Source organism: Falco peregrinus, chromosome 1 (genome assembly GCF_023634155.1).
Source record: "Falco peregrinus isolate bFalPer1 chromosome 1, bFalPer1.pri, whole genome shotgun sequence".
Classification (NCBI taxonomy): Eukaryota; Metazoa; Chordata; class Aves; order Falconiformes; family Falconidae; genus Falco; species Falco peregrinus.
This window is the reverse complement of record NC_073721.1, coordinates 79,937,212-79,953,584: the sequence shown is the minus strand read 5'-3', so window position 1 is coordinate 79,953,584 and position 16,373 is coordinate 79,937,212. Positions and strand designations below refer to the sequence as shown.

At 40.4% G+C, this 16,373-nt stretch overlaps 1 protein-coding gene across 2 annotated transcripts in view; it reads right to left on the bottom strand.

Annotated features, from left to right (window-relative positions):
- The window catches only part of RGS6 (regulator of G protein signaling 6), a 276,743-nt gene that overhangs the window by 111,348 nt on the left and 149,022 nt on the right, over nt 1-16,373 (bottom strand). For both annotated transcript variants that reach the window (XM_055790494.1, XM_055790486.1), the window contains exon 3: nt 1,012-1,111. In XM_055790494.1, the coding sequence (XP_055646469.1) occupies nt 1,012-1,111 (100 nt within the window). The remainder of the gene's footprint in view (nt 1-1,011; nt 1,112-16,373) is intronic.

Genomic DNA, 16,373 nt, shown 5'->3' with positions numbered 1-16,373 from the left:
CAAGAGATATTTTCCATTTTACAACAGTACAAGGACCCAAAGAGCAAGAAAGGTCCCTTTGAACTGCCAGTTTTCTCTCAGTTATTGGTGCTGTCTACATGCAACAATGCAGCTTTTGCATTTTTAGTGATCATCTGAATTTTACTGCAGTAAATTCACAGCCAAAGAACCAAACCCTTCACTTTTCAGAAATGGAGGGGAAGAGTTCTCTAAACAGACTCATCAGTGTATGTATCTGGTCTGATTTGTAAAGAAACTGCAGGACAGAGAAAATAGTATTTACTTTACAGACACATCATAAACTATGAAGTCACAGGAATAGTTGCGTACTTCATATTGGACAACAGTCGGCTTGTGGAGAAAGGGAAAACAGTAGTTCTGTGCCACCACAGCAAATCTTACCATGTTAGTGAAAACAAGTACCAGAAACCCAAGTACAAATCCTTCAAACAATTTACATCACCCTGAATAAACTCATCATCTACCAATGACAAAGGTCTTTGTTGCACTGGAAGATATTTTGTCTGGAAACACATATAGGAATGGTTTTGTATTCTAAATCCCAGTTTCTGCACCATCCGCACTTTTGTACATACAGCTTTAATAAAACAGTACGCACGCATAAAAGGTATTTCACATTTCTCTACCTGTGATCAAAGTCCAATAAGAGTATCTGGGTATGAGTGAGAAAACAGTTGCAACTTTCTTTCCTGAGTTCCCTAAGATCACACCCCCATCATAGGGAATGACTCTGACTGGTGATACTGTGATAGCCACAAAAGCCATGTAACTTTGAGTAACTCATTCCAAAAAAATAGAAACGCTTGCTTACTTACAACAGAATTAAGAAATCTTGGTTCAATGCTTCACCTCATAACAAAGATGCACAGAAAAAATAAACAGAGGGTGGCATTTCTTACATTCCTTCTTTTTTGTGGCTTTAGCAGTGTGTTTGCTTCGAGCCAGTGAGTACCAGTTCAAGCCATCTTCCCTGCTAACTGGGGTCCTTACCGGTGACGACGCTGGGGATTTTGGACAGAAAGCTCTTGACAGTGCGGATGGGAACTCCACCTGTTTTGTCATCCTGCATTCTCGTAATGATGTCTTCAATCTGTCAAAAGGAAGGAAAGACTTAGTGGTTTATGCAAAATGGTGACTGTAACGTTTATATACCACGAGTGCTTTGGAGCCCTGCTGGTAGGATGGCCTTCCCACATATAATACCATGTGTATTATTGCACAAACACAGATGTAGAGCACAGCTACCACCTCCCAAAATTAAACCCTGAGACTAGATACCGCAAGACAACATACACCAGCTTGGAAGACTATGGTCAGACACTGACAATTCAACAGTAACTGTGCTTTTTTTGGATGACCAGGGAGTGACAGGTGTTGTTTGGTCCACACATTAATTGGATTAGACTCTAAACTGCAACCAGCTTAAGGAGCTTCCCATTCAGTCCACTTTCCCCTCTTCTCCCACATTCACGTGAACCGTCAATACTGTGACCGTGGGAGGGCTTTCATTTTCCAAAGGGTCCCCGTTACCAATGGCCTACCACCGAAAGGAGCATGAGACAGAACTACTGCAGGATGATTTCCCCTGCCTCATGCTGTAGAGGCTGGGATGCTAGATACCCGTGGTCATTGTATGAAGTCAACAACCGAAAGTAAAATTATCATAGAGAAAACTCATTAGATTTTCACAGCCAAGTTACCTTTTACTTCACAGACACATACACAATCCATCACATACAGGAAAATATACAATCATCTTCAAAACCCATGGCAATCAGAGGATCTGATCACTGGGGGAAGGAGCTTAATCCTCCTCCCATTTACTCCAAAACAGGAAGTATTTTTGCTCCTTTTGAGGCTACACTCCCTGTGTTTACTTGAAGGCACCAGAGAGAACAAAGAGCTGAACACAAGCACAGTGCAGAAACTTGGTATCTCCAAAAACTCCCTTCAAATTAATAAGGTCTCAGAAGCCCAACAAAAATAGACCCAAAGCTGTTGGCTCTGTTAGCTCCAGCAGCTGACAGCACAGCCCTGGCTGTTGCTGGTGACTAAGGGCCATGGTTGATGGCAGCCAGACGGGGAGCACAGCTCTGATTTAGCGAAAGATTTTCTCCTCACGGATGCTATAGAACACAACCTCAGCAGAAGGGCTACATGGTGGAAGCACAGCCCCTCTCTCTCCCAAAGGCAGCCCGAGAGCTCAACCAGGTCTCCTCAACTCTGGAAAGCCAGCTTCATTTAGATGTGCAAGTGAGTTTTTCACAGACTTAACACCTACATTTCAAAACAAGTTTAATTTCTTCCCAAGGCGGCAAGACAATCTCCCTGCCAACTGCAGACACTGAATTTGATCACTGTGTTTTTAACCTCAGGCTATCACTTAACTGAACTGTTCACACCTTGTTTATACGTTATTTTTAAGTTAACACATGCCCTGAACAAATTCTCTGCAGGTATGAAGTCATAAAGATGAAAATATCCTGAGATATTCAATAGATTGCATGAGGGTTGGGTACCTACAGCTCATTTGTGATAGAATAACACTACTTTTCCCCCAGCCCAAACACTATTAAAATTCATACCACCTTTTCCCCTTTACCTGAACTGTATGCAAGGTTACTTGGTGATGAAAACAGCTTCTTCCAGACCTAGGATACCTGGAAGAGTAACTGCTCCTCTCAGGCTGGACAAGAAGCATTTCACAGCACCTCATGGTGTTGAGGTGCCTGAAGCATCACTCATTGTCAACCCAGATTTACGAGGCTACAGTACGGCAACACCAAACTGCCAGTGGGACAGGACAGCTCAGCTGCCTGCGAAGGGTGGATCAAGGTCAGCCAGACTAAAAACTGCTTCAACGTGACCAACTATTATACGCATTCATCTGTAAAAAGTCTCTACGTGACCAACTAGTTATACGCATCCATCTGTATGTACTTGTAGCTGGCATCAGAGAGATTTTTCCATGCATATTAGGAGGAAACCACTCTGGAACATGCTATGAGTCCCATGTCTCCAGAAACACTTCAGAGCTTTAAAAACCATAAGCATAATTTTTGGCAAAACTGTTGTTTTCTCTTTTTCCATTTCAATGAAAAGCAATGAAACATATGAAAACCAAGCTAAAATAATTGTTTTGATGCAGGATTATAAACTTCTTACTCTTTTGCTCACTGTAAAGGAACACAAGACACTATTCATGTCATTATCACCCCAAGAAAAATTTCTATTTCAAGCAAAATAAACCTTTAATTATCTTAAAAGCAAAATATATTATTTTTACATAAACTATCCCCCTTTCAAGCAATCAAGCAGGCACTGATGTCTCAAATGGGGCCATTAATTTGGGCTTCAGTCACAATTACAAAAGCCTAGTGCAATTTTAAGTCACAGTAAACATAACTGCCCTAGAGATATCTCCTTCCCAACAGGCTGCTACTTCTTAACTTCCAGCCTGACTGCTGGCACTTTCTGCTCTCCTGATTTCTGAATGTTGGATGTTTATTCTCTCCTTCCCTTTCTACTCAGATACCTCATCTCCTTCATTCCCTGTCCTCTCATCTGATCCATACACTACTATACGTGTTACCTTCCCACAGCACACCAGCATTTGCAGTCTGCTGCCAGAGTGCCAGCCAGGTTACAGCCTCTGGTCTTCCCATTCCCAACATGCTTTCCTTGTGCTCTCCAACAAATTCCTGCACTGCTCAAAGGGGATAGCATAGCCTACTCAAAGAAACATTTGATGATAATTTTATCCTTTCTTAAAGTTCTAATCAAGTTTTAAATAAAATATTTAAAACCTATATTCAGTAATCTATGTCGTTTTCGTTCAGTCCACTACAAAGGGAAGACTGATTCTTTGTACCAGCCTCTGTGTTTTGCATCCACTCAATGTTTGCAGATATTACCACCCTGGATCCAAATTCCTGCCTAGCTATAGAAATGTTTCATGAAGTGATACAGTGGAAACAAGTGGATACAGTGACATAGTGGAAAAAAGCGATTATTAGAGCTTCAAGTGTGGAGAGCAGCAAAGAGGGAACATCAAGCATGAAGGTCACTTTCACTGAAGCTTTTCATCTTAACTTTCAAAGAGTTACCTAGACACTTCACTGCTAATGATTCTCCCTTCAGTTTCTGCAGGCCATTAAATACTCTTTAGGTTTCCCTATCTGGCAGGCAGGGAAGGAATCCTTGCGTAGTTCATTTCATCAGGCTAGGAGGCAGGACCTAGTAAACTAAGCGTTCCTCCTATTTATCACTCCTAAATGAATGAGCTTCAGTGAAATAACCTCTGCCCAACAAAAATCATGTGAAGAACAAGCAATGGTGTGGGTTGGTTTTTTTTGTTTGGTTTTTTGTTTGTTGTTTTTTTTTTGTTGTTGTTGGTTGTTGGTTTGTTGTGTTTTTTTTCCTCCCCTGTTTTGGGGGTCACTGCTAAGTCTAGTCTGATTTTACATCAGTGAAGAGAATTGTTACTCTTCCCTCTGAGTGGATTCTGGCTAAATATCTCCCTGAGAAAGCCAGGGCAATTTCTGATCTGCTGTCACTGCTAGCTACACACTGTAACGTATGCCTAATAAACTACATCTGCCATTCTTCCTGACAGCTCTACCCCCTGTATTTGTCTAGAATGATTTTGTTTCACATTTACCCCCCTTTCAAGGCATCAAAAAGGGCTCTTGGCTTCAGGAGCACATTATCAGTAGAGATGGGACTCTACAGCAGGTAGTTTATGAGAGTCTACCAACATATTCTGTTACATGGAACATTGGGGGTTGAATGCATATGTGGGATTTGCTGGTATTCCTTAGATGTTCTTTTCCACTATCAGCACTTTTGCTGGCGTAAGGACGGTAAAGGCATGAAGTAGAAGACCTTGAATTTCTATCAGAGCTAAGATGTCTATCACTAGAAGATGAGAAGTCTCTTTTCTGAGGCAGGGGAAAATAAAATACTGCATTTGCTCACGTGTACAACAATGAACGTAACAATCACAGCCTGGCAACTTAGGGTCAGTGCCATACAACATTCCCAGTGCCACTATTTTAAGGGCAAAAATGACTCTCAGCTGTGCAGTAGCTTCTCTTTCTCTCAGCGCCAAAATGAAGCAGGTGCCCAGACTGCAGCATGTTAGCGTGCACAGCCTTGCTGAGCCCTGGAAGCACCCTGCTCAGGGTCAAGGCTGTCCTTGGAGGTGACACACTGAGGGAAGGGCAAGTAACACACAAACAAGAAAAGGTGACAGTTCCCACCTCCCACAACCCCATGCCTGGACACCAAAACCAGTTTATCAGAGCTAACTGACTGAACACATTTAATTACGACTGAACGAGCATCATGCAGCGATGTCAGAGGCCATTACGGTCCCCTTGTGCCAGCTTGCTTTTGTGAGCTAGTGAGGGCAACAGTGCCCTTTTCATACTCTAGCCTCTGACTAAGCTGCACATACTCCCTTGGATCCTGCAGGAAAGGTCCTGCTGCCTGTTCCCAAATATTTTGGTATGCACCAGCTTGCTGTCCAATTACTTGCAGCAGGTACCCTGCTCTCGGGGATTCCTGTCACCAGCTAATATGTGACTAGAAAGTCTCTGAGCATCACTCATCAATGCCAACATTAAGTGTATAGGGCTGGACAGACAACTCTGTGGGACGCCGGCTACCTTCTTTGCCCCAGCAGATGAGAGCTCTCGTGAACACTGGTGGAGGTGGATGACACATGGAGCAAAGGATTAGTCTGTCAGCTAGCATGATGGCAACAATTATAAATACATCTGATCTTTTAATTGAAATATAATTTTTAAATGGATGATTTCTTGTGTAAGCACCTCTGACTAACTCTTTGACACTACCAGTGTGCCTGTGCCTTCTGCACTTGACTCCTTCCACACAGCCCCACACACACAGAGACAAGAAAAGTTAATTTGACAAGGTGTCTGAAGCCAACTTGCTTCACCAGTCTGGACGATTTCACTCTGCCCAAACACAGGAAAAGGAAGCTAAAAAACCCCAAAAACCAAAAAACACTCCACACCCCACCCCACCCCCCACCCCAAAACCCAAAACAAAACAAGGCTAATACATCTCTCTTCAGCACCCTCGAGGGAGAAAGGACAACCTTGCGTCTGCGACAGCACTGGAAAGCAGCAGAACAGCACTGCCACCGAATTGCTGTGTGACCTTCAGCAAACAGCTTCATCTGTCTCTGTCCACACATCCCCTCCTGTATAACGGAGATAATACTGAATCACGCAGGGGCAGTGAAACTTAATTTGAAGATGTCAGAGGACTTGGAGTGCCTCAAATAGCAGATGCTACATGACTACAAAAGACAGGCTCCCCACCTCTGAAAACTTTTCACGATCCCAACAACAGCAACAAAGCCAAAGCAGAGCAGAGCACTGATGCATCAGCCGGCAGGACCATTTGGCTGCTTCCCACATGACTAACATCCAGCGATGGCTGACGGCAGGGGCACTGATGGAACTTGTCCTCTTCCCGATGGAGCTTTAATCTCTGCTTCTTTTTAAATTTCAGAGTTTATTTCAGATAAAGGCAGAGTATACCACATAACTCCCTCACGCTTGAGTGAGTTTCAGGGAAGAAAGAACATAACAACTATGTCTTTCAGATGTTCATTGGGAGGGTGAAACAGAGTTAATAATGTCACCTTGAAACTGTTAACATGCTTTAGCATTTATATATCTCTGTTGTGAATAGGAGGGTACCAGTGAAGGAACAACTAACAAGGCACTCGTGATTATCTGTATACTGCTGCTAATCTAGCTAGAGCTTCACAAAGTGAGTACCTATGCAGCAAGTCATTACATGGAAGGACAGGTTTCACCACATTAACTAACCAAAATGATGCTTAGAGAAAAACTGTGACGCTTCTTATTCAGCTGCTGAGGTGCAATACTGGAGTCTGGGGAGTACCAGGAGCAGCTTTCTGATCATACAATGCTGTCCCCAGCACAGTCTATGACATCAGCTCTGCATGGCAGCCCTGGTTTGGGCCTGGGCTGCATTATATGAAAATGTGGTCACAGAAAACGGGAGCTGGAGCTATTCCCTTCAGGCAGTATACGCACAGTTGGAAAATAGGGTTTAATACATAGCAAAAACCCTCCAAAGCTTAGCAAATTAATTCAGCAAACAGATTCTCTAAATGAGCTGAACTAATGCAATTTGTTCCCTCCCCAAAAATCAAGATTTTCAGCCCATCACTGTCAACAGTTAAAAGCAAAAGGCATCAGTGCATCAGTGTTATGCAAATACAATTTTTCATTAAAAACATTTTGACAGACAAGTCCCAATGAGCTCAAATTCTACACGAACTATAATTTCTTTAAAAAGGAAGCTATTTTGGCATGTTAGAAAGCTGTGTAAGATACTAAAAGTGAGTTGTTTACTGATTGTGCAACTGTAATTATGGTAGCAAATTCTTGGGACTCCTGCATTTTACAGCATAACAGAAGTTTCTTGTTAACAGTGGTGCATTTTCCCCCCTGCTTTCTGCAGTCATGGTAAAGAAGTCACATATATGCACGTGATCAGCTTGAGAAATCTTACACCATTTACATGGCTACTCTAATTAGAAACCTTCTCACATTAGCTGCAAATTAGACCAAATATTTACTTTGCTCAGTAAGCACAAGTGTTAAGCTTTTTATGACTGTAGGAAAGTATCATAAATATCCAGTGAAGACGATGTTAATTTTAAATAAAACACTCCAATGGAAACCAAATGGCTGTAGAATTATCATGAGGTGTTACACGTCACATTTTGGTGAAAGAAATTATACCACTACTGCCATACAGAATGCATTGAACAGGGGTGGCTTTTGTGTGACTTATGAACTACGCAAACACATTTGTAAACCTATGCACAGACACTGTGTATAAACACAGATTGTTTCAGCCAGGAAAACTGTAGGACGGCATAATCTATAAACTGTTTCTCAGTGTGTAACTTGAATTGGAGGAACTACTTTGGGGAAAAAGAAGTTCAGTCCCTCTGTTCCCTAAACAGTGCTGCTAAGAGAGCCACTGGTGCTGACAGCATCTGGGCTGCTGGTGTTTGTCAGCCAGTGACAGCACTGAGCCTCCCAGACCATTTTACACAGGTCACCAGTCACCTAGTACTAACTACTTCTGACCATGCCATCCTCAGCAAGATTTGAATGGACAATCCTGAAGTGCTCTGTAGTTACTGTCTGCAGATAGAAGACTGAATCAAATCAAAGCGGCAGCACGGGTTGAAATATGAAGGAATAAAGTTGTTATAGGAAATGTAATGCTGCACTTTTGATAATTGACAAAAGGGGACTGTGGTGAATATATTACCATGAGGGGCTTGGGGGGAGCACAAGGGTATGTGTTTTCTTTTGACAAGCTTTTACTGAAATCACTGCCTGCAGGGACTGACAGCATCCTGCTGCTTTGCTCCAGCCAGGGTCGGACGCACAAGTTGCCATGGAAACAACAGAGATTTTCTTTTCCGTTGCATCACTGCACTGAATGTCAAACTACACAGGTCTCCAGATTGCTCACATGCTGATGAATGAGTAGACGTGCCTACCACTGTGTGCACAGGGACTATCACAGAAGGAGTAAACTCTGTCTGTGACATGGCTGAGCTCCTTTGCATGCCCACTGCCACATGGGCATGCACAATTTGGGACCCTTGCTGCTCCCACCACAGGCAGGGAAACAGGGTGAAGCCTGTTAACCCAACCTCAGGAATATCCAGAAGCAAACCTGTGACCCAGCTGCCATCTAAAATAAACCTGCACAAACTGCTTGAATTGGCAAGTGCCAAACAAAAGTAAGAGAGTTTAGTTCAACAGTTTTCATTTTGCGAGTGCTTCTTTTGCAGGTTAGCTCCCACACCCTGAATTTCACTTTGAGTTCTGGCGATCAACTATTCATTCTCATACAAGACAAGAATATGCTGGTTTTGTGCTGAGATGACTGAGAAAACGCCAGGAATCTTAAATCCTCCAGTAACACTGGGCTGAGTCTCCAATTCATAACACTATCTGAGGCCAGTTTTCCAAGCCTGATTAAAGTAGCATGTAAGAGTTTTAGTACTACGCTAGATTACAGGAAACTATCAATACTCCTAGCCTGTAGCGGTCCATGCACCATGCGGCATGAGAAAGCAGCACCTCTCTCTTCCTCATGATGCTGAACACAGTACCTGCAAAGGAAGTTCACTTTCCTCTGAAGAATCAAATACAAGCGACTTCCAGACAGAAAAATGCCAGACTTCAGTGGGTCACCAATCCACTCACACACAGGAGCTCCTCAAATCTTGATAAAAATGAAGAGCTGGTTATGAACTACACCCAAACCACTTCAAACCAAATCCACAAACCCAAGCAGACTCCCATTTGCACCTTCCCAAAGCTGGGAATTGGACAATATTCTCAAGGCTCATCATCTTTCTCTGGAGCTGGAAGAACAGAGCTGCCACCTCCCCCACTGCCTGCCTCCAGCGCAAGGCTGGGGAGGAAAGAACTACCCAGCCATCTCTTTCACAGCACCATCAGCATGTGAAAATGAGCTTCCCAGGCGACAAGGGTGGAAAAGGCCATTCCTGGGTCTGGCAGAAAATAAATTACTTCAAGCAATGCTGAGCAGGTGTAAAAAGACAAGTTGTTCCTCATGAGTGATGTTTTCCACCCTTGCTACAAACTGCAGCAACTGCTACATAATTAATCTGAAGTATTTCATTAAATATATTATTTATTGAAATGAAATACACTGACATCAATACCAAGCAGATAAGAAGAGGGGGTGGAGCTGGTGGATGCCCGATCAGGGCTTTGGTATTGCTACTGCTTTCATTAAACACCGAGTAATGACGAGCAGGGAATGCCACTGCCTCACCTCAGACACTCGGAGATGACCGTACCACTGTATCCTTCTCTGGTTCTCGCTTTCTTAAAGCATAAAGAGACTGTCCACCCACCACCAGGTCTTTAACAGGGAGAAAACCCTGCAGCTGGAGGGGGCAGGGATAAATACATCTGCTGCATTCCTGACCATATTCTGCATACAGAGGAAGAAAATGGAAAGAAAGTAACTCCCATTTAAAATGACTATTTTCTGTTTAAAACTGCAAGGTCTAGATTTGCACTTGTATTTAGGCCCCATGCCTGCAGGAAGATTTGTGTCCATACCCTCATGCATGAACAGAAAGTTACTTGGAGTGAAAAAGAGGACACAGGAATCATAAACCAGGACTTTTACGCTGTGGACTTCTTGTTTCAGTCTGAGCTTCAGCAAAACACTATCAACTGCAGGCAAAATCACATGAAACCATGTAGTATGAACCTGAGAATATTACGATTTAATGAGAAATGCAGTGTACCATCATTTGCCATGCATTTTGCAAAGCTTCCTAAAAACATTCCTAACTTCTCCCACAGTACTGAAGCCACTTGGAACAATTCTCAAAATTGTTGATAAGATATTTCCAGTATTAGATGCAAAAGTCTGTGGTGGTTCCCTGCAGGAAAGCTGTATCACAGACACTGGATCTCTACCATTACCCTCCTTTATGAATTGATGAGGGAAACTACCCAGCATATCCCTTCTTTCTATTTTGGTACTTGATGGGCTCCTGTGGCTTAGCTAAAATAAGTTATTCAAATATATATATACACACACACCAAATGTTTCTCTTCAAAACAACAAAAAAGTGGGGCTTCAGGAACTTGGGTTTTTTCTGCCTTTTTTTTTATTTATTCCTCTGCGTATATAATACTGTTGCACATAATACAGTGTGACGGGTCATTTCATGCATCATTTAACTCTTTGCACTGTGAAGTGCCATACCACAATAAAGATCAGATACACCCCTCTCGCCCCCAAATGCTGCGAAACAGATGCAAAGAGGAGCAGTTTATAAGTTACAGGAAAAAGAGGAAACCCTATTCAACACTCAGAAGGTTGTATTTTGTTTCTTTCCCTCTCCACATGATAGTATCACCTTGCAATTATTTTTTTAAAACAAATAAAACTAAAAAAAATACTTAAAAAAATTATAAAGGCAAAGATAGAGAAAGCCCCCCATAATTTCCACCCAGGATTTAAAGGTACCACTGCAAAGGAAAATGGTAATTTCCTTTGAATTTCAGAACAGAGGGAAGAAAGAGGCTTTCTGAAGATCTGTTGGAGAGTGAAAGAATGTAATTTCAAAATTGTTTTTCATACCACTATGAACTATGTCTTTTCTCCATCCTGTTTTTTAATGCCTTTTATTAAAGACATACATTAGAAATTTTATAATGTTACGATCACAAAAGCATACAAGATTACCAGTATGAAACTGAAGACCTTGGTTTAGCCCATGAAGAGAAAAAGCTAAAGCGTTTGCAGACTTTCTGTACTAGAGCTGGGAAAGACTTCCAGATAAAAGGCAGTGATGGGCAGGGCTGGCACGTCCACCCACACCACTACCTAAACATTCCTCAGAGTACAGATGCAGTATTTTTAGTGAGGGGGTAAGATTTAAGCATTTAGCAATTATTGAAAAAGTATTTTTCAAGTGCTCTACTTCACACTCTGATATGTTAGTGAGCAGAAGAAAAATGAAAAGTATTACAGAAATAAATCTGTTAATCAAATCAGATTTGATACTGTCTGACCAACATTATCTTAATTTAGGTGTTAATTTATTCATATACACTAAATTATACTGATAGGCCAGATTGCATAACACAGGCCTTCCAGAGCCTCTTTAACTGAGCCACTCAATTGCTTTGGCCCTTGACTTTGACAGCAGCTGTTGCTAGAATGAAAAACCCAAACTGCACAGATTGCTAAATGGAAGGCATGAATGGAAAATGAACATACAATTCTCATAAGATGATCATCATTACTGGACTCATTAATATTTTCATGCACTGCAACTAGTATTTATTATTCTAAAACCGACTGGTGCTTTCCCTTTGGCAAAGCAAATGTTGCACATCAAACAGTACTTACAAGTTCTGCTGTGACACAATTATGGTCCTCACCATGGGTGAAGTTATTTACTTCAACACCAATTTTATGATTTGTTCAGTGGTTCTACTACTGTTAGCTTTGTCCTTTGGTAGCAATAATACTGTCAATTTACTAAGAGTAATGCTTGAACAAAACAATTTATAACAACACTTTGGAAAAAGAATAATTTTTCTTGTTTGTATAAAAAGAAATGTCAAATTCTTTCTCCCCCAAAGTCTTCCTTCTTCTGCTAATAATGAATCAAGGAACACAGCACTTGCACAACACTTGTGGCAGTTAGTAAAAGTAATGCCCTATCTGCTTTGCTTTCAAAACTCAGCAGCAAACTGCTGTTTGATTCAACTCTGGCATTTAATGTATCTAATGCCCAACTGGGGCTCTGTTGTCCCTTGTAACCCTCTATTTCACAATACATATTGAAACCTTTCCATAAAAAGTCTGAGGTGTTTCAGCTCTTGCAGAATACAAATGCACTTTGGTTGAGCAGAAATGGCTACAGCTTCTGTGAACCCTGCTGGAGATACCAATTTTAAAGACTTCTACCTCTTGACACCTAAACAGTATTGTTCTTGATTTGGGAAGGTGGGGTGGAGTGTGTTACCTATAGAATGAAAGTTAGAAATCCTACAAAAAAAAGGTACAGTTTCCTTCTGGTAGCTTATTGCTTTCTTCTCTACAGGGGCCTGTGTAAGAGATAACCGAAAACACTGCTCACAACACAGAATTACCCAGCAAGAACACAAGGCTCTCTCACCTGCCCTTCTTGCCAGCAGACAAAAGCCTGTCTCTGGCCCTGTAATGCTGACTTGCTGTTCTATTCACCAAGAAAGGACAGAAGAGAATAGAAGGAGCAGACACTGCATCCTGTGGCTACAGCTCAGGGGCTATTTCAACATGTGAACATACCAAATGAGAGCAAGTGAACTACCCCCAGAGCATGAAATCGCTACTCTTACCCTTTTTTTTATCACTCTTGCATGGCATCTCTATCTATACACAGTTTGTTTGGTTTGGTTTGTGTGGTGCTTTTTTCTTTTCCTTTCTCTCTTTTAAATGGAGAAAGTATTAGTTCCAAAACATAAATAGTATATAACCCTTTTGTATGACACAAGTAACTCTTTCTCATGTATTTCATGTTCAATTAACCATATTGTCATGGTGTGGAAGAAGAACATCTAGCACAGGTGTTAATATAATATATAATATTATATTAATATTAATATTATTTTAATTATATATAATTAATATTATATATAAAATATAAAATATAAAATATAGAAATATAAATATATAAATAATATATAATATATAATGTAATTATTAATTATATATAATATTGTATTAATATTGATATTATTTTAATTATATATAATTAATATTATATATAAAAATATAAAAATATAAAATATAGAAATGTAAATATATAAATAATATATAATATATAATGTAATTATTATATATAATATTAATATAATATAAAATAAACATATTACATCTTATTACACATAAACAACTGGTTGTACAACACAGTCTTGACTCCCACTCTATTTTCCAAAGCAATGGTTTCAATATAGTATACTTTTGCTTGTAGAATATTGTTTGATTAAAAAAAAATTAAGTACCTATACACCTCAGTTGTGCAAGCCTACAAGAACTGTTAGCCAGAACATCTTTTCCACTACACTGTTAACTGCTTGATGCTGAAAGACAGAATTATTAAATACGCAATGATGTTGCAAGAGTGGATTTTTTTAATTGTTGAATGTCAGCTGAGACACAGATGGGATATTTGGTCATAGGTCATCTCTCTCCAGTGTACTGAAGCAGAGTAACATACTAAGCAGCACACAAGCAACCAGAAGTTAATATAAATCACAGACCACATTGAAATTATTTACCTTCCTCATTCTAAGACAGAACAGAAGCAGCCCTACACACAAATGGGAAATACATTTTTATGCTTTTAAAAGTACACTTGGATCGCTGTTTTATGTTTTTTTTTAAATTGTTTTCCTGTTCCAACTTTTTATAAACACACGACCCTCAGAGATATGACTGCCTTTTAGATACAAAGGCATTACATATTAGCAGGCCTGACTTGTACCTCTATGCTGTCAAATCTTATGAGTGCTCAAGTCTGACACTAGTACTTAATGGTAAATTATTAACAAAGGAGTATAAAGGGTTTTCATTTTGCTATAAAATAATCTTCTTACCAGCTAAGGTCACTCACTACTAAAGTCACTGAAGTATTGAAATATTCACTATGGAGGCAGACTCAAAAGTCTCCCTGTTCCATAGTTTCTTTTTACTAAGAAATTATGTACTAAGGTTCTTTGTCTGGCTGCAAAGCAACATAACTATCTCTAAAACAGAATTAAAAGATATCTAACACTTACCAGCAACTAATCTTTCAGTGGGCTAACTTTCTGTAGCAACTATAGGTCTATCTACAAATGGACAGAAGCAAAAGCATGATAATTATTCTTGTTGGTAAGAATAAACCTTGCACAAAAAGAAATTTTAGATTTTCCTCGTCTCACAAAGAATAAGATATTTTTACCTGTAAATTCTACCCTAAAATAAAACTATGTAGTTCTATAGCAGTGGTGTTGGGGTTTTTTTTAAACTACATAGCAAGAAAAAAGAACCACAACAAAACAACCCAAAAGACTTGCTCCAGAGTATTTTCTCCTTCATGTTCCTCCATCCTTGGCAGCCTCTTGTGCCCCTCGCCCCACCCTGGCTAGCTCCTGCCTGAGCCCCCACTGCCTCCCTCCCTCATTTGTTGGGGTTGTCTGAGGGCTCGAGCACAGGCAACTCTAAAGGGGTAAGTGCTATATGCATTGAAATATGGTGCCACATTTACGTCCTTCTGTCTTCATCTTCCCGCACACCAGAACCAGACAAGCAGCTCAGCAGCCTTAAATTTGAAACCTTTCCTAGGGAAGGTCGAGAGCATAGTAACCATAAGCCCTTTTAGACTGAAAGCCAAATGTGGTAGCTCACACCGGTGCTGCAGTGGATGACTGCTACTTCCTGGATTGCCAACACAAGGTCGAAGACAGAGCTATGGCAGTAAGTGGTAGATAAAACATTTCTGCAGAACCAAAGGTGCAGGCACTTGACCATCAGTTACAAGGCACAAGAGGAGTCTTGGGCTGCCTGTGTCCAAGACACTGCAGCACAGAATAAACCAATATGGCTGGGCTCTGAGCTCTGTGTTCCCATACAAACTCTGTTTATTGGGTTTGGGAAGCTTATGATGCTATTAGTCTTTGTTTATTAGCAGAGGACATTGGCACCAATAAATAATCAAAACCTTAACGTTTGTCCTTTACATTAGTTGAACATCATAATTAAATGTTTGCTATTAAAATATCCTAATGACAGACTTCTGGGGGACTTCATTTTTTAACCTGCTAGCAGAGAGCAGATGAAGACGTTTAAGCTAAAATCTAGCTTTGATGAACATTTTTCATTGTGACCAGCTGCTGAGCCTGGAAATTTATTCATAATTTTCAGGTAGTTCGAGTAATCAGCTTTGCAGTAACCGTCAGTAACTACTCAGAGCAATTCAGTAACTCTCTTCTTTTGCCACTTGCTTTCTACAATCTAACAGCAGTTTCTTGCTCTGACACGGTGTCACTTTTTCTGTAAGACGTGGTAAGACCAAATGTGGATTCTTCTAGTAACGCATGAATACTGCAACTTGCATAAAGCTAAGAACACTTATTTGAAGTAAAAAGCTTCTCTAAAGACAGATGCACATAATTCTCACTTGTGTGAACATGCTTGGCTAGTGAAAAATAATGCATGTACCATAAAAAAAAGAAACTTCAAATATAAATGAGTGTGAGTGAAACATTTTTTTTTTTTTACTTAACCATGTTTGAATGCTGTGTCTATTCACATTCCCACAACCATGATCGAATGCTAAGGGTATACAGTGAACTTCTACTCCTCTTTGTAATTTTTAATACAGACCATTCCTTCAAAAGTGACATTTTCTGTCCTACAGGAATATGACTAAATGAGGGACTTAAGAAACTTCTGAAATAAGCAGTACCGACAGATTTTTCTCCACTTATTTTACTATAAGCCAAAGAAGAGCGCGCAGAATTTGGTACCTAATGCTGACAACTTCATAAAGTAAAAATAATAAAAAAACCACACACACCCCCCAAAAAAACCCAACACAGCAACACTGGTGTGTTGAAATAAATCAACAGGAATTAGACACTGAAACTCTATCTAACATGTCTTACAATGCCAGTTGTCTGAAGCGCAAAGGCAGAAAACATAAGACCACTTATGTTACTTAAACA